The following is a 23,484-nucleotide window of genomic DNA, read 5'->3' as shown; positions in this document are numbered from 1 at the left end:
GTACTTCAGCTAGAAGAGGAGCCTCGTGGATGATTCGGGGAAGGAGAATTCATTCGAAAATTCAACTTCGCGAATGAAGGATTTAGCGAAAGGAAAGTACGAGATGTATCTAAAAATAGACGAAATTTATTCGACTTTAGAGAAAATACATTTTATCAACGACCCCGAGAAAAATCTCTAAAAATAGAAACGCAGAGTTACATATAAATTCAATGTCTCACTTCCGGAAAATATTCTGGCAGTTATTAATTCACGGGTTTTCCTTCAATTCATGATAAATTGAATGGAACGCTAAAGAGAAACTCGAAAATGTTTGTTTCAGAAGGCGACGTCACCAAGGGTTGATGACATACTTAAATCGAAAGCTTAAAAGAATGCGAGGTAAGGGAAAAAAACGGGGAGCACCCTACTGCGTGTTGCGTCGGTGGTGCAATCATGAATTATTTGGCAGGGTGAATCGTATCGATCGAAGGTGACTCATTTCACGTCAAGGGACACATTTTGCACGGTTACATGAATATGAGAACGCACCACGCGTTCTCGACGTCAACAAACTCACGAAAATGTGAAAGTTCGTCGCTGCGATGCACGTCGATGTGTTCGACCAAATTTTTTTTATTTTTCCTTCAAATTATACGTCACTGAGCACCGATTAAAACGTCAATAATTAACAAAATGTTAACGAGGAATCTACTGAAATATTTCTTTCATTTCAGCACTCGTAACCATTTTTTTCTTGCTCCCTCGGAGACTTTTTAATACGTAAATAACAAAGAGCCTGGGCTTGCAGCCGGCCCTCAATTTCAAGTGGCACGTCTCGGTAGAATACATTTCATAGGCTTAATCGATGATTTTATCGGCGCATTGCACGACAGCTAAATTACAACTTGTTCGTATCGCCCTTCGTATTTCCTTTTATACGTCATTAAACCGTTGCACGTCGAGCAATAGTAATTCGGTAACGACTATCAAGAAATATTTAAAAAACGCGAAGCAGCGAATAAACTCACTCGTTACGCGTACAAATTGTTACGGTTGAGACACTCGAACAGGAAATTCAGAATTTTCTTGGTTCTGATAGGTCCTGACGAATAATTGAAAAAATTCATCAATTCCGGACCAAGAATCTTTTGTCATCGTCGTTGGAACAAGAGAAACAGGGAATGAGCCTGAATCTTTAGAATTTTTGCTGTACGAAGAATACATTTTCGAACAAAGAATAAATTTACCGATTTTACGGAATATTTTGATTACTTTCATGAAAATCTGCACTCCTTACGGTGACAATTCCGAACAGCCAATTTTTCGAGTGTCTCTATTGACACAGCCTTTTCCTTGTACTTAAATCGAAATCAAATCGAATTATGCAATCATGACATTACTAGATAAAGTATCGTCTCTTACTATTATTGTCGTAAAGCTTGAATCGAAGCCTATTCATTTAATTCGTATGCGCTTAAACTGTCAAATAATTTCCTTCTCAAAGCGAAGGACAAACTCTACACAGAACGCATTGAATACCACGCTTATTTCAATTGGGCAATACACTTAATAAATCAAATGATTTCCGGACTTTTGTCCATTTTCTTGGAAAAATAAGTGACCAAATAAGTACATTGACACATATTGAAACGAACATGGTTAATTGGGATAGCGCAATACCGAAAAAAAACGTAACAAAACTGCGGAAATTTCCTTGTAAGTTACAGATGCAAGCGCCATTATCACATAAACATAACAGAATGATAAAAACTTGCTTTTCTTTTACGGGATTCCCCTTTCATGACAGTGTAATATCTTCAATTGCGCCCGTTACGATTAGAAACTTGTGATTAAACTTTTTAATTACAGGCTAAAGGCGTTGGCATTTTTTTGTCTTATAGATATCTCGTTATCGAACTTACGTACTTCGGACACGTAATTCAATGAGAAAAAAAACTTCACGCACATCTGACAAATCCAAGACCAAGGCGTCGACGTTCTATGTTAACACTGAGTACCTTCGTCTCGACTTGTTGACCGATGTCCAAAGTGACACCTGCCATCTTGGTGTTGTGTATCAAACCATCAATTTCAAGACCTACGTCGACGAACGAACCAAAATGAGCGTTGCTACGTACGACTCCGGTCAAAAGCGTACCAACAACGAGGTCTTCCATACGCTTCAATCTGTTACGAAAAAGCGATCTGTCAGTTTTGCCTCTGACATCAAAACCCTTTTCGCTCGACAAACCGTCGACTATGAGCTTAATGGTTTCAACTGTAGTATGAAACTCATTGGCTAACGCTGTGTATCCCTTTTTCGCGAATAGCTTCACGCTGAAGATGAACGCCTTCGTACCAAGCTGAATCAGATCACAGTTGGCAGCTCGCAAAAAGGCTTCAGCGACGTCGTACATTTCTGGATGAATACAGGTTTGATCCAAATAATTCAAAGGATCCAACCCCATTCGTCTAGTCCCTTGGACAGCCGTCTCTGGTATTATTTTCACGAAACCAGCGCATTGCTCGAAAGTCTTATTACAAATATGTTCGACTTTCTTCAAATCGTTCCTCGTCCTAAACGGACCTGATGATTCTCTCCATTTTATCAAACTCTTCGCTTTCGTTTCATCCAAACCAGCAACTCTCTTCAATAATGACAGCGATGCTGTATTTATATCCACCCCAACGAAGCTCACGGCTTCCTCGATCGCCTACGATAACGCAGAAAGGAATCGGTCAATAAATGTCGAATGACAGAAGAGAATTAACGCATTTTTTTTCCCAATTTTACAGAATTTTAAGTATTTCGAGATTTCGGTAACCTGCCGCACTAAAAAATACTAACGAAAATTAAAAAAAAATATCTCCAACGCATCCGGACTATAAACTAAACCTCTTCTGCAAAATTCATAAAGCTTACTTTATAAAAAACGAATTTTAGGAGCCTTCGTACGAAAAATGACATTCGTACTTGAAGAAGAAACTCGTTCTTTTGTTTTCCTAAGTGGACCAGTTTAAAATTTTTTTTCGAGTTTTCATTGAGAAATCGTTCATTTGAGAATTCTCCATTCTTGATCTAAATTTAACATACGAGTTTGTTCCAATAAATTTCAATAATTCACCCAAAACGAATAAAAAGCAGGAAATATGAGTTTATCAATTTATGGAAATAATGATGATTTTTAACACCATTGAGATCGTAGTAATAAAGAGAAAACTTTTTTCCATTTTCCATCATTTAGTATTCATAGTAAGATACTACTTACTGCGTTTAATTGAAGATTTAATTGTTTTCCAGGAAGATTATGCTGAGAAATCTTCACGTTCCATTGTCGTGGATCAATTTTGATCAATTCAGCTATCGGATCCCGCAGTCTTCTGGCCAAAGAAATAGCAGCTCTGAAGTTAGCATCGAGGTATGGAAATTCTGTGACAGCCTCTTCACTTGAAGCGTAGTAGCTAGCAGGGGTTTCATCGACAATCGTGTATCTGATGTTAAGATGTTGCAATGCAGTTTTGTTAATGAGTTCAGTGAGAAAAGTTTCGGTGTCACGAGAAACTGCACCATCACCAAGTGCCAAAGTAGAGCATTTGTGCACAAGAATAATTCCAGAAAGAATGCGTTCAGCTTCTGATTTAGCCCTAGGATTCCTCACATCGTGAGGATGTATAGTTTCAGTTTCAAGAACTTCACCTTCCTCCGATATGACAGCTAATTTGCAGCCCCCTTGAATTCCTGGTTTAATACCGACGATCACTTGACCTCTAATTGGTGGAATAAGCAAAAGCTGTTTGGCATTTTTGGCGATATCAGCAATAAGACTCATTTCTGCTCTCTGAGTCAGCTCTTGTCTCTTAAGTTTGAAAATATTTGGTTTGATGGTAGAGCGCCAAGCAAAATCAAAAGCAGCAGTCAGGATACTTTTGTGCAGATCCGAAGTATTGCATGCATCGGCATACTGTTTCTCACAAGCTTCTTTAAAGTCTTTTTCAAACTGGTTTGGAATGATTACCTTGACATTGATCAGTTTCTGGTTTTCACCATGATTGATTTCCATTACCTGATGAGGCTTGATATTTTTTTCAAACGAAGAGAAATTGTAGTAGTTTTGGTAATCCGTTTTGTTTTTAGAATTTGTTTTAACATTATCTGTGTTTTCACGTTTCTTTGTTTCAATGCTCAAAGGATGCAACTGACACAGCATTTGAATGATTCTGAACATTTTTGGTTCTTTACAAATCATGTCTGCGACTAAACAGATCATAACACTCTTCAGCTGCTGTGCTGATTTGAATACGTCTGGATTCTTTCCTTGATAATGATTTAAAGGAACACAATGTTGACCTTTAACAATGGCATCTGCAGATACATTCAAACCAATTTCTTTAGCTTTTACAATTTCAGGCTTCAATGACTCAAACACGGATTCTATCAATGCCAGATCATTCAACGATTTTGTGCTACACAGAAGAGCATATAACTCAGCGTTACAGCTTCCCTGCTTATCAATTTCTACTATAAGATTAAGAACTTTTTGCTTCAAAAGCTTAGCTTGTTCTGAAGTATTTCGAATACCTCTCAACTGATCAACCTCCATTCCCAAAGTAGTGTGTTTCCGGTACCGTGCTATGAACGATATTGTAAATTGGCTCTCGAACAAAGCAGTAATATTCTCTGCAACGTATTGACTCATACCGTGTATTTCTTGAATGTAATCGACATCTGTCCATTTAGCAAATGGAAACTTAGGGGAAGCAAATCGCTGATGATACAACTCTAGGCTCTTGTCACAGTTTGATGGAAGTTTGGATGATGTTTTCTTGGCAGTGTTTCTGCATCTCTTTTTTTGAGTTTTGTTTGACGCAGATGCTTTTGGAACTGATTCCGGTGGAGATACTTTAGATACCTCCGACACCTCTGCATTATGAAATGCCATTGGCTGAGCTTTAGTCGATTGCAAAGCCACAGGCACTTTTGGCACTGAAATTGGCATATGCGCAGGTTGCCGAGGTGATACAGACTGCTTTATTGGTGATGCAAATAAAGGATTACTCTTACTTTGATTTGATATCCTCGAATTGACAGGTAGAGCGGATCCAGACGGCTTCTGAACAGACGTCAGTGGAGCCTCTTTTGGCGGAGCCGGGGGTGCATTTTTTTTAACCAACTGTTCTTGCTGGACTCGCCATTGTTCCCAATGTTGCTTTTGATTCAACAATTCTTGTGATCGGCGTTGTTGTTCGTGCAGTAACTGTTGCTGCTGCTGCTGTTCTCTCAAATTCTCTTGTCGTAGCCACTCTTCTCGACTTCGTCTGTACTTTTCATCTTCCAGCAACTTTTGTTCACGATGATGTTTTGCCACTTCTTCTTGTGCTGCTCTCCATGTCGCTCGCTGCTCTTCCAATATCCGCCACTCATCATAAGTTCGCTTATTTACCTCTCGTTCTTCCACTTTATGTTTCTCACTGCTTGAACTATTTGATCCCATTATTGTGCGACAAAAATTTTTTTAATTTTGCCAATTTCGGTTAAATTTACTGCGCGTCTTTTCGGCGATGAGTGAATCACGTTTCATTTCCAACGTACAAAGTACAACGTACAACTGCGCGCGTGTCGCGTGTGTTCACCAGCGGAACCAAGCTATATGCTCGTTTTTTGTGCGTCGTTCTCACAAAATGATAGAACTGATAAGAGGTTCCCCAGTTTGTAAATAAACTCAATCGGGGATTCCCCGCCAGTGATGCGATTGATTCTCGTATATATACAGATACGTTCCAATGAGATAACAAATGATATGATAGCATGTTCCAGTGATGACGAATGAAAACATTCACCAAGACGCCATTGTTTCGCTTCACAGGTAATATACCGATGATCGGTACGCCTTATTATTTCTTAGACAGAACTGAGTCAACAAAACGATTTTTACATTTTAAATTCAATCTTAATTTCACTGTAGCAGGATTTTTTCGAGTCTTTTTAATGTTGCATATGACTAGGATACATTCTACTTTGACGCTGACAGCGTTAATAGCGTTAATAACGCTAATAACGCTAAAACTTGTTCGATTTGAAGTGAATGCAGTGACGCTGGTTGCGTTCACGTCATGTTTGACTTGGTGCGATTACAAAATCGCGGAACCAACAAGTGATTTGTTCTTTTTCAATTACACTCGACGAAATAATACTGGATTCATCGAAAAGTGAAGACAGCGAAACAAGCAATAGTACGATAACAGATAACAGACGATTGTCTCTGTGGATGCGTTCAACCACTTGAACGTCGGGAGCAGTCGGGAGCGTTGAGGACATGTGGTTACTTCGGTCCTATTCTCTACCGGAAATACGGGGAGAAACAATAGAGAGGCCTTTTTAACTCTAATTAATATTTATTCGATCTCTTACAAAAACTCGCTCATTCCGCTTCACACTCTCGCACCAACTCTCCCCACAGCTGAGGCGGCAACCTTGTGCGCCTCTCGCGTACTCTTCTTTACCGGCTAATCTCGCTGCGTCTGTGCTCGAGAGGGCCTGTGCTGCCACAAACACAATTCTAAACGCACCCATCTAAACGCTTGTTGTAACGCTCCGGGCGGGAATTATAGTAACTATTATTTCGAATGATTTAGTCAGCGGCGTCAGCGGCAAAGTTACGGTTGTAAGTAGTGACACATGCGGCGTTTTTCGGTAACTTTATTAAAAACACGGTTCATAACCTTAAAAAGACAGCAGAACGTCCATAACCTAAGTTATGACGGACGAAAAAGTCGGTAGCCTCGAAGAAGAGGCTTTAAAACGCAAGGAAAGATTAGCAGCTCTTAAAAAAAAGAACGAAGAAAGCAAAGAAAATCCAGCTGATGGATCTGATAAATTACCTAAGTAAGTAGCTCATAAATTACTCACGAAACTATCCAAATCTACACCAACTTGCTATTATGACAGTTTCGCATCTATTCGTTTGTTTCATAATCTTTACAAACTTGGAAGAATTTTCGTACAATTCTGTTATAGACGTTCTACACTGTAGCCATGACTAATTTGATCAAAAGCAAGAATTTTCTCAAAATTCAAACATTACATGTCCCCTAATTTTCAACTGGTTATCGCATTGAAGCATTTCCTATTGTTAGCACAAATTCAGTACCCTATTAAAAAGGGTGACAGAAAATATAAGACATTGTGACAGATTTTGCATTTTTCGTTATTTTTTCTGATGGTACATGAGAATCCCATTCAATTTTGTAGGCCTAAGTTTCGGAGCTATAAACCTCAGGACGAAAGTCTTCAGGCTCAAGTTCTCGAGGATGCCAAACCTGGAGACGTCATAGCCGAGGTACAAGATCAATTGAGTGCGGCAACAAGTAAAGTGGTTGTGGAAGATTTGGTAAGCATGAAGGAAATATCGCATTTTCATCTATTTTTTCAATAAAAAACAAATTACATTCGTTAGAATATTTCATGTTAGACTCAAAACAAAATATTGAAAAATCTAGTTTGTATCGCGTTTGATACCTGGCGTTATTTATACTAGTCATAATATTTAACAAATGTATCAATCCAAACATATTGTACATTCAGAAAATAAGTGCTTTTATTCTGAAGTGAATAGTGTAATAGTTGACCGAAAATCCATTAAAATGAACTCATTATCATTTTTTGAAATTCAGGATATAAGTAATCTAGCACCACGAAAACCAGATTGGGACTTGAAGAGAGATGTAGCTAGTAAACTGGAGAAACTGGAGAGGAGAACGCAAAAAGCAATAGCTGAGCTTATAATGGAGCGTTTGAAACAAGGTCAAAATGATCTGGCCAGTGTGGTTAACATGGTATCTGATAAATGAATACTTTCAGTGAGCCGAGCGGGAAGACGGTATTTTGCTAAGTACAAATCAATTTTTAATATTCATTGTACAAAGAAATAAATCATATTAACTTTTTTACTATAACTTGACTGGAAAAAGTAACATTGCGATTTGCATTATAAGAATGTAATTAGTTTTTTGTTTAATATTTCCGAGTTTTATTCACATATCCAAGCTGCGTAACATGACTTTTCTGAGACTGGGGTATTTGTTTTTTAAGCAATGAGCCAACATTTCCCGAAATTTTCGGAAAACAAATATTCCATGCCTCAGATGCCACTTTTAACGGCATGGGTATATGTTTTGATTCGTCAAGGAAATATTTCGTTTTATGTATATCCTTCGATAGCTGATATTGATGCGTCACTTCGGTGAAAGAGAGGTGGAAAAGAAATCAAAGCGTTGACGTACGTTTGATTTTATTGCATAAATATTTACATCGTGATACGAGTATGCACATTTTGTATATTTTACTCGTTTCAAGTCACACTCTTATACATTCACATGGGCATTCGTGTTGAATGAGCAAGTCGTTCACTGGATTCACTTTGATCGAGCAATGAAACGATGATTTTATCACAAATCAGCTTCGTGTGCGTCTATTAACATTATTCTATAGCAACGTTGAGATGGATTTTTTTCTTACAATCCTTGCATTGCATATGGTAATTAAAAAAGATGTTATTGAACCTGGAAGAAATGAACGTTTTTCGAAAAAATACTTTCAATCGTTTTTAGAACAAATATTTAATAAAATCGTTGATTAAACTAGCAAGATAACAGTTCAGTCTGATAAGTGCACAATGAGAATACAAACTTTTGATAGTCGTCTTCGTGAAAGTAAAAATACTTCCAATTAAAAACCTGGTGAAGTTGCTGACTCTCGATTGGGATTTTTTCTTGAAACTTCAATGCACAGAAATTTGCTTTTACTTCGTTTAAACAATCATTCTTACCAGAGTAAATCTACAATCATCCATGATAGATGCCATTATTTTTTTTTTTCAATCACAGTGTAGCTATGAAAAAAAAAAACTAATAAATATTCCATCGATCAGCAATGTCATTTCAGAGTTACGAATCGATTTCCATTTACATAGTCCAATTCAAGGAACGCAAGGAATTTATGTCTTTCATTTTCTTTACAGATGAATCATTGTTTTCTCCGATTCTTCGATTATTTTACTTAGTTTTTGTCCCCGTGAAATAGTGTTTTCGGTGGAAAATGATGAAAAGTGATTGGGACGTCACTGATAGTTCAATCAAAGATTTTGTCATGAAAAAAGCTATTAGCCTACAAGTCATTGATATACATATTTTGTAGGAGTGTGTGTCGCTCGAATGTGAGATCCACCAGCGATGAAACTATTTAGAAAAATAGCAGGTCGAGCTGGATCTCGTTACCGAATATCTTCAAGCATCATTGGGAATAACGTCGAACGAAACGTTAATAGGAAAGCAGCTACCGTCGACACGACAGAACCGTCCAATTGGAACTGCCCGGAATGAGCTTCAGCGATTGTGTTGGATTCGACAGTTTTGTTTTTACTGAGATTGGCATCTTTATCGTCGTTCACGATGTTGTGATAGACTACTCGATCTTCGAGTGGTTGAACAGGCCGAAAATTGTGTGTTAACTTGCTTCCTTCGGAAGTTCTCACATCTCGGAATGCCGCAATCTGTGGAAGGAAGAAAATGAAAATTCGTTGTTTGGATTTTATTTTTATTGAGCCTGCTCATGCAAATCATTAATTTTCCTTACTTGTGCGTGAGATAGCGGCAGTGGATCTTTGAAATCGATCCATGTAACTACTTCGGAGCAAGGTGGCGTTGTCAACGATCCGTTGTACGTAAAATAATTTTGCATCAGAGAATAATTTGGTACGAGAATTGGATCGATTATCAAATCCTCTGGTAATTTTACATTCGAGTCGAGGTTTTCGATGCTCGGAAGAGATTTTACGATCGATTCATACGTAGGATTATCATCTTCGCTTGCCTAAAAATGGAACAATCGTATGAAAATCATTTCAGGGAACACGAGAGAAGCAAAAATCGGTTTTTTGATCTTTCGTTCAAAACGGTTCAGCTTTCATGTTCATCGGTCATTATTACCGATTTTTTATCGAATGAAAAATTTGTGCATTGTTACCTCAAAGAAATAAGCAAGAACAGCGAGTCCATCGGGATTATGTACAGCTGCGCCCATAGATCCGTACGATTTTTTGTAGAAAACAACGTGAAGTTCCATGGCGAACGAATGGTTATTGATTTTATCCTCCGAGCCCTCAGAATCATTTTCTCCCCAATGGAAATGGAGCTGCTCGAACACATACGGGTCTTGACCCAATGGGCCACCAGAAACTTGCGCAGTTTCGGGGTCGTTCAATCTGAGCATCACTGCAAAATAAATAACTGCATAAACGAAATTGTTCTCGAGAACAAGTAGATTCTATTGTTTTTGCCAATCGAAAAAGTGTTAAAAAAAACAGAAAGTAGAGAAAAATGTTTCACATTGTTTCATCTTCTATCTTAGTAATGACTGCAGTTGAATATTCAATAAACTCTTTCCATGAGATTCGTATTGCAACGAGAATCGACGAAAAATTCTATTTCATATCTTTCAAGTAGATTCGAAATTTTTCATCGTGACCGTATTGTGGGAATTTGCATACGAAAAAAAAATGAATCGTAACCGTTACTATTTCTTGCTTGTTCCATTAATTCGCTCGATGGTTGTAATGGAGTAATCAAACAGAGCGATAACGCAATAGAAAGTCTTTTGACGCTGCGATTTCATGCTAATAAAAATCAACATTCCTCGTGAAATGTTAACACTGTGCTCTTGCAAATTTATTTATCCGATGACTTGAAAAAAAAGTGTTAATTGACCGTGGAACTGATCGTATCGCGGTTACCTCAGAAAAAAGGTCGTTCACGCACGTGTATCGGCCAATAATTGGCAAACAAGTTTAAAAATAGTTTTTTCTACGTGTTACAAGAATAATTTTGGAACGTTCCAGTATTTGCGTTCAGACTCGAAAGTCGTTTAGTCGTGTCTGCAAACTTTTTGTATACTCGTGCAACGTGATTTACCGTCCGAATCGTTCGATAACCCATCTACGAAAATTATGTAAGGGGAATTAAGGGGACAATGAGAAATAGGACGAGCCTTCCTGTCATGCATCATATATTTATGTGATTTTTTTTTCTCTCGTTCCACTCATTGTGTTCCGACTATTTTCCGGATGCGATAGATCCATTGTGTGTCTCGAAGGACAAAATTCTTTGATGTACGTACAAAAATGCAGCGTTTTGAATTTCTTTGGAGTTATTTTTATGTATTATTCCTGAAAGACGTTAATTCGTGAAAACCGTACATGGCTGGATTGGAAAATTATGCTATTTGAATTCATAAGTATTAAAAAACAGCTGAAGATACACGATCAGCTTGAAAAAAATAATGTCTCTCGTAGATCGCAGATCACTTCGTACGTTGATGAAAATTCTTATTAAAAGCTTCTTCGAGCCTACGATTTTAAATTTGAATTCGTTAACATCCATTCAAACAACATTTAAAATGAAGAATCCAAGTTTTTCTCTCATAAAGGTAGTACGATATTCCCTTGCACAGAGAGAAAGTTCTCATCATTAAATTTTTGATCAACGGATCAACGTGGCTCGTAATAAGTACAAAATTGAATCACGCCATTCCACAGTAATAATCATAAGAGCACAGAGAACTCGAATATTGTTTTTTTTAATCGTTACCATTCGTGTTGTGACTACGTGCACATTAACCCATGAAATACGAAACTTCGAACGGTGGAAACTCGATCAGACGAAAACGATAGTTCTTCGAGGAAATCTGAGATGTGAAAATAGTTTGATCGTTTATTCTAAATGCCTGCTAGATTTAAAACTGTCAAGTTTGTCATTCGATGAATCCTCATTATCAATAGTATTTTTTTTTTTTTTTTTTATGGAGGCAGGAACAGAAGGGATAACAGTGCAAATGTGGAGAAGAGCAGCGAAATTCCTAGTACAAATTGTGAAGATGGGAGAAGATCGATGGCCGGAAAAATGCTTAAAAGAAGAGGCAAGAGAAATCCTAAACGAAAATCCATCAAAATGGGGAACGGAGATGAAGAAAGCAATGAAAGATGTAGAAGGACAAATATGGCAAAGGATAAGAGAAGGTGATACAGCAAGGGTGGAAAATATAATAGAACACTAGTGAAGACGGAACAAGAACTGCAATTGAATTGGACAAGGATCGAGGAATCGAGATATATTGCAGCGAATATAAAAACAGGAAAGAGAAGATAGGAATGGAAGAATATCGAGAGATGAGGGACACACGAATGAAAATGAAAGAAAAATGGGCGAGGATGAGGTGTGGGAACATAGGAAGGGAAAGATCCAAAGGGTACAGGGAAAGCAAATGTAGAAAGTGTGAGAGGGAAGAAGAAACTTTAGCACACACTTGCGAGTGCAGCGAAATAACGCGGACATGAGGAAGGCAGAGGTGCGGAAGGACTAGAAAGATGGCTGGAGAAAACAGTAGGAGGAGGAGTGGAAGAGAAAATAAATGCACTCGATTTCCCTTATAAGCCTGTCCGCTATAAGCCTCTTCCCCGTTTTCGGCGCGGAGAGCTTCCCCCGCTCTGAAACATTTTCCAGGTTCGCGCTTACGAGGGTGGATCATATCGCAACCGTGAGGTTGCGAGAGCTGCAAATTTCGAAATGAAAATTCTTAGACACAATTTGACCGATTGAAAAAAGGCTCTTCAGCCGATTTTTGCCACCGTGCTACGTAGGCTGACAGAGCCTTTTTTTAATCGTTCAAACTGTGTCAAAGAATCTCGATTTCAAAAATTCCAAGTGAGTAAAATTCCGAGGCGTGCTATAGTGGGGGGACCGTTAAATTTCTCCCGTAGCTCCTAAACAGGCTTATAAAGGGATTGGACTGTAGAGTGCTAAAAAGAAAAATATGAGTAAAGAATTGTGAGAATGTGACAATATATAAACGGATGATGAGGAAAAATGTAAGTGAAAGGAATAATTGAAAAAAAGATACGGAAAGAAAAAAGAAAGATATTTAGTAAGCGCCAACTTTTGTAACGGGAGGGGGGGGGGCTGTGTAAAATCCCATAAGGGTTTTCCCTGGAAATACCTGAAAATTAACTACATTACTAGTACCAGTATTTTCGACTCTATTAAGTGAAACTTTTGGTTAAATTGAGTTCGAAAGATTGGATTTCAATGATCATCATGAAGGCATCGAACGATTGTGAATCAGACTCATTATGGTTACGGCAATCCTAATGAATATTGAAAGAAACATTAAAAAAAAGGTGCTCCGAGCCCAAGTTTTTCATTCTCACGTTTCGATGGCATTAGAGGTACGTTCACATAGATAAATTTCAGGTTTGCGTCATAATCTCTCGAGCATGCGTTTGCACTGAAATTCCTTACCGGTATGGCCATTGTTCGTGAGATATGCGCTCCGAGATACGTCCAAACCGGAGAATTTCAAAGACGGTAGTGAGACGTTCACAACAATGTGCTCCTCGATATTAATGGGTGACTGATGCTTTCCCACGCACGTGTTATACTCCTCGCCCCAGTGCAAGGGTCCTATCGAAATCCCCAATGAACATTGGCATCAAAATTTAGTGAAATATTGAAAAAATTGCACCTCCATATTCGGGACAAAAATTTAAGCAAAATTGAGTCAAAGAAGCGACGTTTTCTCACCGCGTTGCCCATCGTAGCTGAAGCTCTGACCGGCGACGCTGGAGCCTGGAAAATAAAGAAGAATCCTAATTAATGGTCTGGAAAAAATGGGAGGAACCCTCAGTTTTTGCGCTTCACAATAGTCATTGTCGTCGAGACTTTTCACTGCGACGCAATCGCGAATATTTTTCACTCGTTGACTAAGCTGCATGGAAAAACAATCTTCAGGACTCTGTAGAGAAAGTTTTACGAGTAAAAACTACATAGTTGCAGTATCCTTCATTATAACGAGTTCTCGGAGACCGTTGTGCGAATCACCTCCGTTCTTGTCCATATAAATATTACCTACACACATACTGTACAAAAGCAAATCACATCGAGTCTTCAAGAGCTCGTTGTAATGAGGCCTCGTGCAGTGCCAATCCCCACCGTTTTCCCCCATCATTTTCTCCCATGCAATCCCACAAGCACACCCATATGAGCACCCGAACACATAACGCATCACATTTGTGGTCCTATGATTCTGCGAACGACATCACGTAGACAAAAATTGAAAAGACAATTTTGAAACGATGATTTTTTTATGTTGACAAAATCATCGAATCGAAACTACGATGATTTGGACGTGGAAAGATCTTTGCACTGTTTGTCTTGGCTATGTGATCGGCAGGAAGAAAAAAAGTTGTTTTTTTTTTTTTGAGAAATTCATATTTTTTCGTACGATTTATATCGGGCTTGGAACCTAATTTTTAGCGTGCGATTGCTGCATTTTTCGTTGTAATGGAAACGCTGGAATTGGGGAGAAAATGCCGAAAAATATCGAATAAGATTTTTTTTCCTTCGTTACTCACGAATTCTCGAGGAACGAAAAAAAACGAATTTTTTATTTTTTCGTCTCCTCACAAAATGTGATTTTTCGACGTGGAATGTAATAAGAACTGAAAATACGAAGGAATTGTACCGGGCACGAGAGATATTAGCAAAGCAGAACTATGGAAAGTTTCTTCTTTCGCCGGCTCAGTGCTCCGCGTTGTTGGGGGGAAATTAAACTGCGATCGTTTGACGCGTGCAGATTGATCGCGTTCCGCGCTCTTCGTGTGGGGAAGATAATTATTTATCTGCGCCGCAATTTGTTGATAATTACTTTTTTCCACTTCGATCAAACTCGTGCTCTTTGTTTGCGTACAATCGACGAGCAGAGACTCCGCGCCCGAACAACTTCAAATTCATTTTCTTTCGAGAAAAATTTTGTCTGCTACTGCGAAATATTCTATTTTCGGATCTGTAATTCATGCAGAGTTATCGCCGTTGTCGACACGTTTATAGTTTCGTCTCCAAGGACATGCGAGTTCACAGTTATTTTATCTTCGAGGGAAAATATATTAGCTCAAAAAAGCATTCATGAATTCAGTTTGCGTGGGGTTTACTGCAATTCAACGATCCCCAATGATATCACGTGTGCGCTCATCCAAATACCTTTACGGAATACATAAAACGAGTCTTCCATCGAGCTTACCGAGAGGATATTGCATCGTTTTGTAAATTTGTTGTCTCGGGCTGAAAAAATGTTTCTTTTTCCGTCATATACCCATTATTTTACAGTGACCATTTCCGCAATAATTGAAAACATAATCACTGCACTACTCACTAATTGAATAGATAAACGTTTGTGTCACCATTGCACAACTTTATTGCATTCCTTTGGGAAAATCGACATTTATGAGAATTTTGTCCTCTAACATTTCTTAGTCATTCTGCAAATGAAAAAAAAAAATTATGAAAATTTATGGAGTAATGCAGGGTTTATTGATCACGAATAATTTTTTGTAGTCCGAGAACACGTGGAAAGCAGTTATGAGAGTTTATCGGTCTGGGAATCTTCTTCTTTTCGCTGCAATTCTGACTTCATTTCCGAGATCGAAAACTCTTTTGTGGATTCGGTTCGGATCACGAGGCAATGAAATTGATGATTCTTTTTATCCTGAAACGTGTCACGAGACCGATGTCCTTAACCGACTTCCTAAGGTCGAGGGCAATAAGAGAAATCTTGACTAAAAAATCTTGAGATCGTGATAATCTGATGGCGAGAATCAGATTTAACGCAACAGAGAAAAAATTCACAATCCTCAATTTCAGCAAGATGAAAAAATAGTTCGTAGCGAAAAAAAAGATTGTAAATTCTCAAAACTGCATGAATGAACAACGTAATGCGAGTAATCCTCAATCGAGATCATTCCAATTCCATTGTTGCGTGTGTTCTCGTAGATCTCTGATACACACGATATTGAAACCACCAATCGAACATCCTCATCCCGCTCTTTCTTCTCGCGTGTATCATGAATTTATACATTCGTAGTGGTGTCTTTTGAATATTGAAATTCAGAGGTTTTTCTCACTCTCACCAAACATTCAGGAAGTGCACCCGAATCTAATAGAAATCGAAAATTCCAACTTTAAGAGTTGAAATTTTGAAATGTGCTAGAAATATACAGCGTGCTTCTATTCCCGGAATTATTATAGGATCTACCGTCCAGTTGTCGAGAAAACAATTAACGAAAATCACATTTCTTCAAGGGTTGTGCATAGGCTCTCGTGGCAGGCAGACTTCCTGTGCGACGATTTGGATTTCATGAAATAGGTTCCTCCCAACTTTGAAGAGCCAAAAACGAGAATAAGAAAATATAATGTTTTTAGATATCAATGATGTCTTGAGAAAGCCTCGTTACCGGTGAAAATCACTTGAACGAGTAATAACGATACAAACGGTGGAAGGTTTGACAACACCAAGAGCCAGCTGGTTTAAAATATAGAAGTGCATACGCATATGAATAGAAAATGGCTGTTGTCACATTTTGCTTGACGATTTTACTACGAAAGTGTTTTAAGGAGGGTGGATCGCGACGATACAATGTTGCCATGCTAAACTATGTTAAAAATATTAAGAATTTCAAAACGATAAGAATTTGATAAAATTTGGTAAATGTATTTTTTTTAAATATACAAGACAATATAGATTTTTTTAGATTTTTCTACCCCATAGCTCTCGAGTAATTGAACACTATGCGATAACCATGCGGTAAAAAATTTTTTTTTAAATTATATTTCTATACTTGATGCCAAAGAATGTTATCACCAAATTTGATCAAATTCTGATTATTTTGATTTCGTGATCAACCCTCCTTAACCGTTATCATAATATTAAAAATTGATCAATCTCAACAAATAAGTTACACATGATTTAAATAATTGAGTGAATAAATTTGAATCGTTTCTTTGATGATGAAAAGAGCAAAAAGTTCAGTTGCTTTTTTGAATCACAAGTAACGCATGATCTTCCTCAACATTAATGCAGACCCAATCAAAAAGAAATCGAAGAAAACGGGGGATTATGAAAGATGAAATAATAAAAAATGAAGAAATAATGATTCATATAAAATTGAGCAGAATACCGAGAAATTACAACTCGCGATAGGAAAAAACGATTTCGAATTTCCTAAATGAAAGGGCCTCCAATAATCTTGGAAGCTCTTCGGGTCATTGCGCTTACCGAGTTAGCAAAAAAAATTCGTATGTAAACGACGTTGCTTGCATCCACGGTTTCATGAGACAGAGAGCCCCAATATTCGTGAAAGAAATAACTTTGGTGGACGAAGGTGGTTCAGCAATTGGCCGGTGTACCTCAAATGTTTAGTCACGAGCAATTTTCCGGTTCGCGGATTATGAGACTGCAGGAAATAATGTGTTATCGAATCGAACGATTTGAGGGAATCAAATCTTGTTTTATTGTTCGTGTGTACATTTTTTTATTTGTTTCAGTTATCGAAAGGTAACCGAGCGATATTGCAAGTATTTTTTATTTAACGATTCCCCTACGTAACTCGGATGCACGTAACCGTTTTTTGTCGGTAATGGGAATAGTGCAAGTGAGGGCCACGATGATGGCTTCGAGATACGAGAGCTCGATATCTTTTTGCAACGATGAATTTTTATCTGCGTTTTTCATCTTCGTGTCCATGGATTCGATTGTTATGGACTATCGCGTGTCGTTAAATGGAACGTGTTTCGAAGCACGAGAGTTCTGCACTTCGATTCGATGCTTCCAAATGATTCTAATTATTTCCTTATCTCGGGTATCTGCAGCGATGATTTTTTTTTCTTATCTCGAAAACATCGTGGATTGGAAGATCTCGAGGATAAATCGATCAATGAAATTTTAATCGTTCCGCGCTTTTTGCGCGATCAAATAAAAAACAAAAAAATGCGCTGATTAAATTTCTCGCGGTGGAAAAAAAATCTATGTCGGACTTTTTATAAACGCGAATGCGCAAAAGTCGATCAATTAATCTGATTCTTTTTTCACATACGCCGATGATACATTCGTCGACATGAGAAGTAGTGAAGGCACATTACCATTGCATATGGTAATTATCCGTCCGGCTAATTCATCGACGTGTAGTATCACACGTTCGACGATCGTCATTTCTCGTCATAAAAATTTTCACGTTTGCAGTTTCCATCGTTATACAATTGAGTCATTAAATCGCGAGTTTCTTCGTCCATTCTCTGCCTCAGTGAAACACGCGATCGAGACTTTCTACAAATTCAATCCGGGATTTTCAGCACCGAACCAAATCGGATTTTCGTTAACTTTTTAAAACCAAAATATGATAAATTAGGCTCTGCAACGAATTAATAGCGTCGCTCTAGTTCGAAATTCATCGATCATCATTATCTCTGATCAGCAACGCAACCTTCGCGTCTGCATTATTTTCAGTTATCGATAAATGTGCAAACGTCGTTTTAAACGTGTGTAAACATTCAATCAGAATTTCATTACAGAGCTTATTATTTTCGGATATTTTTCAACATCGCATGATGCCCTTTGACCTTCTTCGATATTTTTGTCACTTACAATTCCAAATTACATGCAATCCACGCCTCTCGGGCTCGCGCGATATTTTTGCATTATCCACAAAGCTCAATATCGCAATGACGTTTTCTTGGCTTCGAAAATAGTTTCCGAAGCTTTACATTTCCAACGTTTTGTAATATCTATTTTTTTGGTTTTTTTTTTTTTTTTTTTTTTTTTAATCTACGTTTCGGAGAAATTACTGCGATGCAATTGTTCTGGAAGTCGATGAACGAAAGACGAATACGATCGATTGCTGCGTCCGTGTGGCCACGGTATCGCGAGCTTTGATAAAGAATCATTCGGCCACGTTGTTTTGGCCTAATCGGTTTACTGTCTATAAACGCGTACAATGCGGAGTCGTACCTTTGCGAAGAAGCCACGATTATTCTCTCTCTCTCTCTCTCTCCCTCTCTGTTTCTCTTTATCTTATCCGCGACATGCAACTTCCTTTGCGAAGCTTCTCAATATCCAACGTTGGTAACCCGAGAGTGTCGATATTCACTTTGCGGTTTTTTAACAATCTTTCAAACAAGGTCTCATGAGAGCGATTATAGGCTTAATATCCGATAACGATAAAATCGATCGATCGAGCCGATTAAAGTTATAATCGCTGTATTGAGAAAATCGTGCAAAAAGAAAGTTGGAAAATATAGTGGAACGGTGAGAAGTTCTGTAAACGGCTTCGATTTTTTTATGTGAATACGTGCGGACTGAATTCGATGCTTTTTTTATGAATTAATTACGCGAATTCTGTATGCAAAGAGACACAGGCGCGATGTCGTGGAAATTTGACTGGCTGAAAATGTTGATGACTTAAAACTCGTTTAAGGTAATTCGTGCACGAAACGAATTTCCCAAGAAAGTCTTGAAATTTACACCGAGTTTCAATGAGCAGTCTACTGACAAGCATATCAAATTTTGAAGGTCTCGTCTTATTGGTTATTTAGATAAACGTGTTTAAATATGAAGAAAAATACACAGGATTATAGGGACTGGGCGTAAAAAATCTTTCCATATCACGAATGAACGCTTCTTACGAAGTTTATGAAAAAGTACACAATAACAATGAAGTATATAATGAAGGTCTGGGAAAAAATTCGAGACGATTGTCTTAATAGTAATAAAAATATATTACGTTAAAGATTAAACGAAATCGGTAATGAGCTCTCGTAAACTCACATTTGCTTATTTCGGCATTTTGTTTTTTCTTGGTTTGGCCCATTCCTGTCACAGCCTTCTGTCTTTTTATTTGATTTGACTTTTTTCTTGATCCATTTCCCTTTGCGTTCTCCAACTCGATTTTTTACATAAAAAAACTATAGTATTTTAGCGAGGGACGAATGAAATTTCTGGATAAGTCAGTGATGGATCCCCGATTAATTAATAACTAGTAATTTTATCCGCCAAAAAAATAAGTTGAAAAAATTTATTTGCAATTTCGAATTAATAACTCTGACATTAATTTCGAGCGATAATATCCTTAATTACGAAGTAAAAATCGACCCAGTTTAGATACCCATAAAATAAGATCCTGCGCGGGCATGATCTACCTTAGAACAGAGAATTTTGAATTTTTTGCATAAATGAATGATCAGGAGTTGATCAATTCGAAGATCTTATAGTTCTACAGAATCTTGCAGTGAAAGAACGATGAACGCGCGAGGATGTGCATTGTGCCGGGATAGTTTTCACATTGACGCATCTGATAGAGTCTTGGACTCATGTCCGTGGATTACTCAAACAAAAGGAAACACTGCCTCGGCCAAAGGAAAAGGATGTCGTTGGAAAAAAATTGGTCGATCTAATGGTCGTGGTATTTCACGTTAATGAGCGTCACTGGAGATTCTTTTTTTTCTTGTGGGAACTTTGATTGCATCATCGTGTATTACAGACTATAAGAATTTGTCGGTTTTCTCAGATCAGCGATCGGTCGGTGTGTTCGAATTTCCTCGATGCTTTTATTGGCCTCCAATTTTTGTCTGCATACGTATAACGTACTTTCATGAGCCAGCATTTCTTCAAAAAAGACAATCGACTGGGAACCTAATTTTTCAAAATATTCAACGGTTCAGTATTGATTCAATATCTTGATACAAAAGCCTGAATTTAAATCTTTATTTACAAATATGGAGATGAATTTTTAATCCGAACGAATTTTTTAGGTCACGCATGAATTTTCGAAGATTTTGCATCATCCTTGGCACACCGGGCTAATAATGTCACCTATTCGCGTTCAGTGGCAGATCTTGTGGTTCACAAACGCAGTTGAATACTTAATTTTACTATAAATTATTATGATCAGTCGTAAATTCTTCTCAGTCATTGGGATTTTTTCATTAGCGATAAATACTATAATTAAGGTAGCAAAATCGTTGGTTACGTATTGTAAAATTGCATAAAAACTTTTAATATTTAACAGAACGACGTTCCGCCCTCGTTTGGCAGATTTTAAAACACTTATTTTATCTTATCGTAATTGAGGAAAGTTTGCAATCATAAAAAAATCCTCGAAGTGTAAAAAATTCAACTTAACAAAAAAGGCCACTAAAAAATTTGTCGAAAAGATTTTTTTTCAATTTCTCATTCCATGCAATTGATGTAATTAGAAACAATTTTAAGATGGCAAAAGATATCTTGTTCGATCAACATTTTTCTTGTTAATCTAGAATCGTTAAATTTGGCTTTTTGTACTCACTAGTGACGAGCAGGGAGCCCAGAATACACATTAAATAAAGACTCATGTTCTGTGCTTTTTTGACTAACTTTTATTCACCATCAGATTAGAGTTTCACGGTTTTATTACAGTACCGGCAAGTTCGATTGCTGCACAAGCTTGTTAGAACCGAATTAATAAAAAACGCGAATTCGATCGTAGAACTGGCGAAATTGATTTTTTTTTTTTTTTAACACGAGAAAGCACAATTTTTTTCAATATTATGTTTGTGTCATGGCGCGAGTTAAAAATGAATGTTGAGCGAGAGAGCGAGTGAAGAAATGTCCGGCGATATGACCGTTTTGCTGACGGCGGTAGACTGAACTTCGTCGATCCTCAACAAGCACGTTAAATAACGCACTCGGTCTGTCGTGACTCCTTTTCTGGTTGGCTTCCGTACATCCTCCAACATTTAAACAGGTCTAACCGAACCCGAACGCTCCGCTGCACTATTCTCCACCGTTCCTTCGCTTCTCGATTCGAAACATGTGGAGTAAGGAATCTCAGGTCAAAAGCCGGCTGTCGAGGACCCTCGGCTTCGTCCACCGATGGATATCAAGATTCGATTATCCAAATCTGGTTTTTTCACAGGTTTTTCAAGCAGTAGACGAAGCCACTGTGAAATATGATGGAACGAAGATGCTGCAATTGAAGTTTCGACTCATGCTTGATTTCAAACTTTTTTCGAGTTCCTTGAACGATGATTTTTCAATGACAAAAATTCAGCTGAGAATCTGCTTGATATTAAATAAAGAATTATTGTACAAGGTATTTATTAAATTTTTAGTGCGATTACATTTATCATAGTGGAATTTTCCCAGAGCCATACATATGAGAAATCTCCAGAATGATAAAACAATAAAGAAATTTAAAAAAGCATTCCAATATAGGAACAGGGCTAACTCCCTCAATCATTTTTTTATTAATTATTGCAGAGTGCAATGGAAAGGAGTGGTTGCGCTGCTTTGCTTTGAAATCTTCCATAGGACGATAAAGATTAATTTTAATGATTACTGCAATCTCGTTCAACGGTACGAATAAAAATAAAAGCGAGAAGATAACGCTGGCACCAATGATTCGAGAGGTTCTCTAATTTTTTTCCAATTTCTTCGACCTCCCACCAAAATTTTCCACGATACCGAGATGCTATAAAATTATTGATTTTTCTATAAACGAGAAAATATCTTGGCCCCTGAGTCCAGAGCCATCCTAACAGCGGGCAAGATTTTATTCTCGAAAGAAAAATAAGATAAATGATTTAAAAAAAGACACGAGTTTCCCCCTGAGACCTGGAGAAAAGGAAACACTTTTCTAGTCCAACAACTTTTTTCCACAGCTTCGCCCATCGGAATTACGTGGGCAGCTACACGAGAGAGCTCTAACTGCATTAGAATAGACCTTGTGAGCGAGTTAAAATTACAGAACAAAGAGTGCACCGTTTCTTTTCATTGTAACGATCCCAATTGAATGAAAAAAATATATTAATATTGTGGCCTCGAAAAATTTGTCAGATGATTCAAATTTTGAGAAAATAAATCATTTTGAGAAAATAATTCGTCATATGCTAACACACCAACCTGCGAAACAAAGCGAATCATTTGTCATCTCGAGACCTTTACGAAAAATCGAAAAAAAAATTTTTAGAAAAAGATTTGGGACGACCTCCAGATGTTTTTCCTCCAAGCTCAAATTTTGAAAGAATCAACTCTTGATGGAATGCTAACTTTTGTCGTTGCAATACCGAACAATCAATATTTTTTTATCGTGGTTTCCAAATAAGATTTTACGTCGTTGGCCCCACCTCTAAACACATGAACGCTTCACACAAGAAGAATGAATCCTCAGGAAAGCCAAGGAATCGTTGACTTCGTGCAACGAATGAATTTGTATAAGGGGCATTCCAGGTTAAATCGACCACTTTTGAACCTGACCCCTTTCGATTTGGTGGAAACTTTTTTCCCCGAGCCAAAAACTGTTACGAGTTTTTTAAAAAAATGCCGTTCTTTTTGTTCAAAGTGACATAATGCTTTCGAAATTTGATTTATTGGGACATTTTTTTTTTAAGTTTTGTCTTCGAATGTACTTTTCAAAAAAAAAAGATATGAAAAGATCATACAAATCCATCTTCAACGTTTTTTTTGAGAGTTTAGATAAAAAACGAAAATTTTGGGCTGATTGCCATTTTTTATTTTTTCTTTCTTTTCTCCATAAGAAACTTTGACATTTTCTACAAGTTCTCTGACATTTTCAAAGTGGGATGTTTTCGTTT

General features: G+C 37.6%; 3 protein-coding genes and 1 long non-coding RNA gene across 4 annotated transcripts; 2 read left to right on the top strand and 2 right to left on the bottom strand.

The window, feature by feature from the left end:
- Positions 1–106: 106 nt before the first annotated feature.
- On the bottom strand, positions 107–5,656 carry LOC122419096 (S1 RNA-binding domain-containing protein 1-like). Its single transcript, XM_043433382.1, has 2 exons — positions 3,252–5,656; positions 107–2,696 (listed from the first exon to the last, which is right to left on the bottom strand). Exons 1-2 carry the CDS (start codon positions 5,472–5,474, stop codon positions 1,941–1,943), a joined length of 2,979 nt encoding a protein of 992 aa, XP_043289317.1. The 5' UTR covers positions 5,475–5,656; the 3' UTR covers positions 107–1,940.
- A 979-nt stretch (positions 5,657–6,635) lies between these two features.
- On the top strand, positions 6,636–7,935 carry LOC122419116 (coiled-coil domain-containing protein 12). The gene is made up of 3 exons (XM_043433406.1): positions 6,636–6,865; positions 7,232–7,370; positions 7,654–7,935. Exons 1-3 carry the CDS (start codon positions 6,738–6,740, stop codon positions 7,828–7,830), a joined length of 444 nt encoding a protein of 147 aa, XP_043289341.1. The 5' UTR covers positions 6,636–6,737; the 3' UTR covers positions 7,831–7,935.
- Positions 7,936–8,253: 318 nt separating this feature from the next.
- LOC122419105 (carbonic anhydrase 2-like) lies at positions 8,254–21,334 on the bottom strand. The gene is made up of 6 exons (XM_043433394.1): positions 21,198–21,334; positions 13,612–13,656; positions 13,330–13,491; positions 10,004–10,251; positions 9,614–9,850; positions 8,254–9,530 (listed from the first exon to the last, which is right to left on the bottom strand). The coding sequence occupies exons 1-6, from the start codon at positions 21,241–21,243 to the stop codon at positions 9,252–9,254; spliced, it is 1,017 nt and encodes a 338-aa protein (XP_043289329.1). The 5' UTR covers positions 21,244–21,334; the 3' UTR covers positions 8,254–9,251.
- On the top strand, positions 19,877–22,768 carry LOC122419124 (uncharacterized). The gene is made up of 3 exons (XR_006262817.1): positions 19,877–20,568; positions 20,665–21,983; positions 22,151–22,768. It is a non-coding gene; the product is annotated as an uncharacterized lncRNA (long non-coding RNA).
- The last annotated feature ends 716 nt before the right edge of the window (positions 22,769–23,484 follow it).

Source organism: Venturia canescens, chromosome 1 (genome assembly GCF_019457755.1).
Source record: "Venturia canescens isolate UGA chromosome 1, ASM1945775v1, whole genome shotgun sequence".
NCBI classification, from domain to species: domain Eukaryota; kingdom Metazoa; phylum Arthropoda; class Insecta; order Hymenoptera; family Ichneumonidae; genus Venturia; species Venturia canescens.
Note: the sequence above shows the minus strand (reverse complement) of the source record. Positions and strands in the feature narration are given on the sequence as shown.

Coding starts and splice junctions, on each gene's coding strand:
- LOC122419096 (XM_043433382.1), bottom strand. CDS start 5,474: ATGGGATCAAATAGTTCAAGCAGTGAGAAACATAAAGTGGAAGAACGA. Junction 2,697..3,251: donor TAAATCTTCAATTAAACGCA/GTAAGTAGTATC, acceptor GCGTTATCGTAG/GCGATCGAGGAAGCCGTGAG.
- LOC122419116 (XM_043433406.1), top strand. CDS start 6,738: ATGACGGACGAAAAAGTCGGTAGCCTCGAAGAAGAGGCTTTAAAACGC. Junction 6,866..7,231: donor GGATCTGATAAATTACCTAA/GTAAGTAGCTCA, acceptor TCAATTTTGTAG/GCCTAAGTTTCGGAGCTATA. Junction 7,371..7,653: donor AAGTGGTTGTGGAAGATTTG/GTAAGCATGAAG, acceptor TTTGAAATTCAG/GATATAAGTAATCTAGCACC.
- LOC122419105 (XM_043433394.1), bottom strand. CDS start 21,243: ATGAGTCTTTATTTAATGTGTATTCTGGGCTCCCTGCTCGTCACTA. Junction 10,252..13,329: donor CACGAACAATGGCCATACCG/GTAAGGAATTTC, acceptor TTTATTTTGCAG/TGATGCTCAGATTGAACGAC. Junction 9,531..9,613: donor TGCCGCTATCTCACGCACAA/GTAAGGAAAATT, acceptor TTCCTTCCACAG/ATTGCGGCATTCCGAGATGT.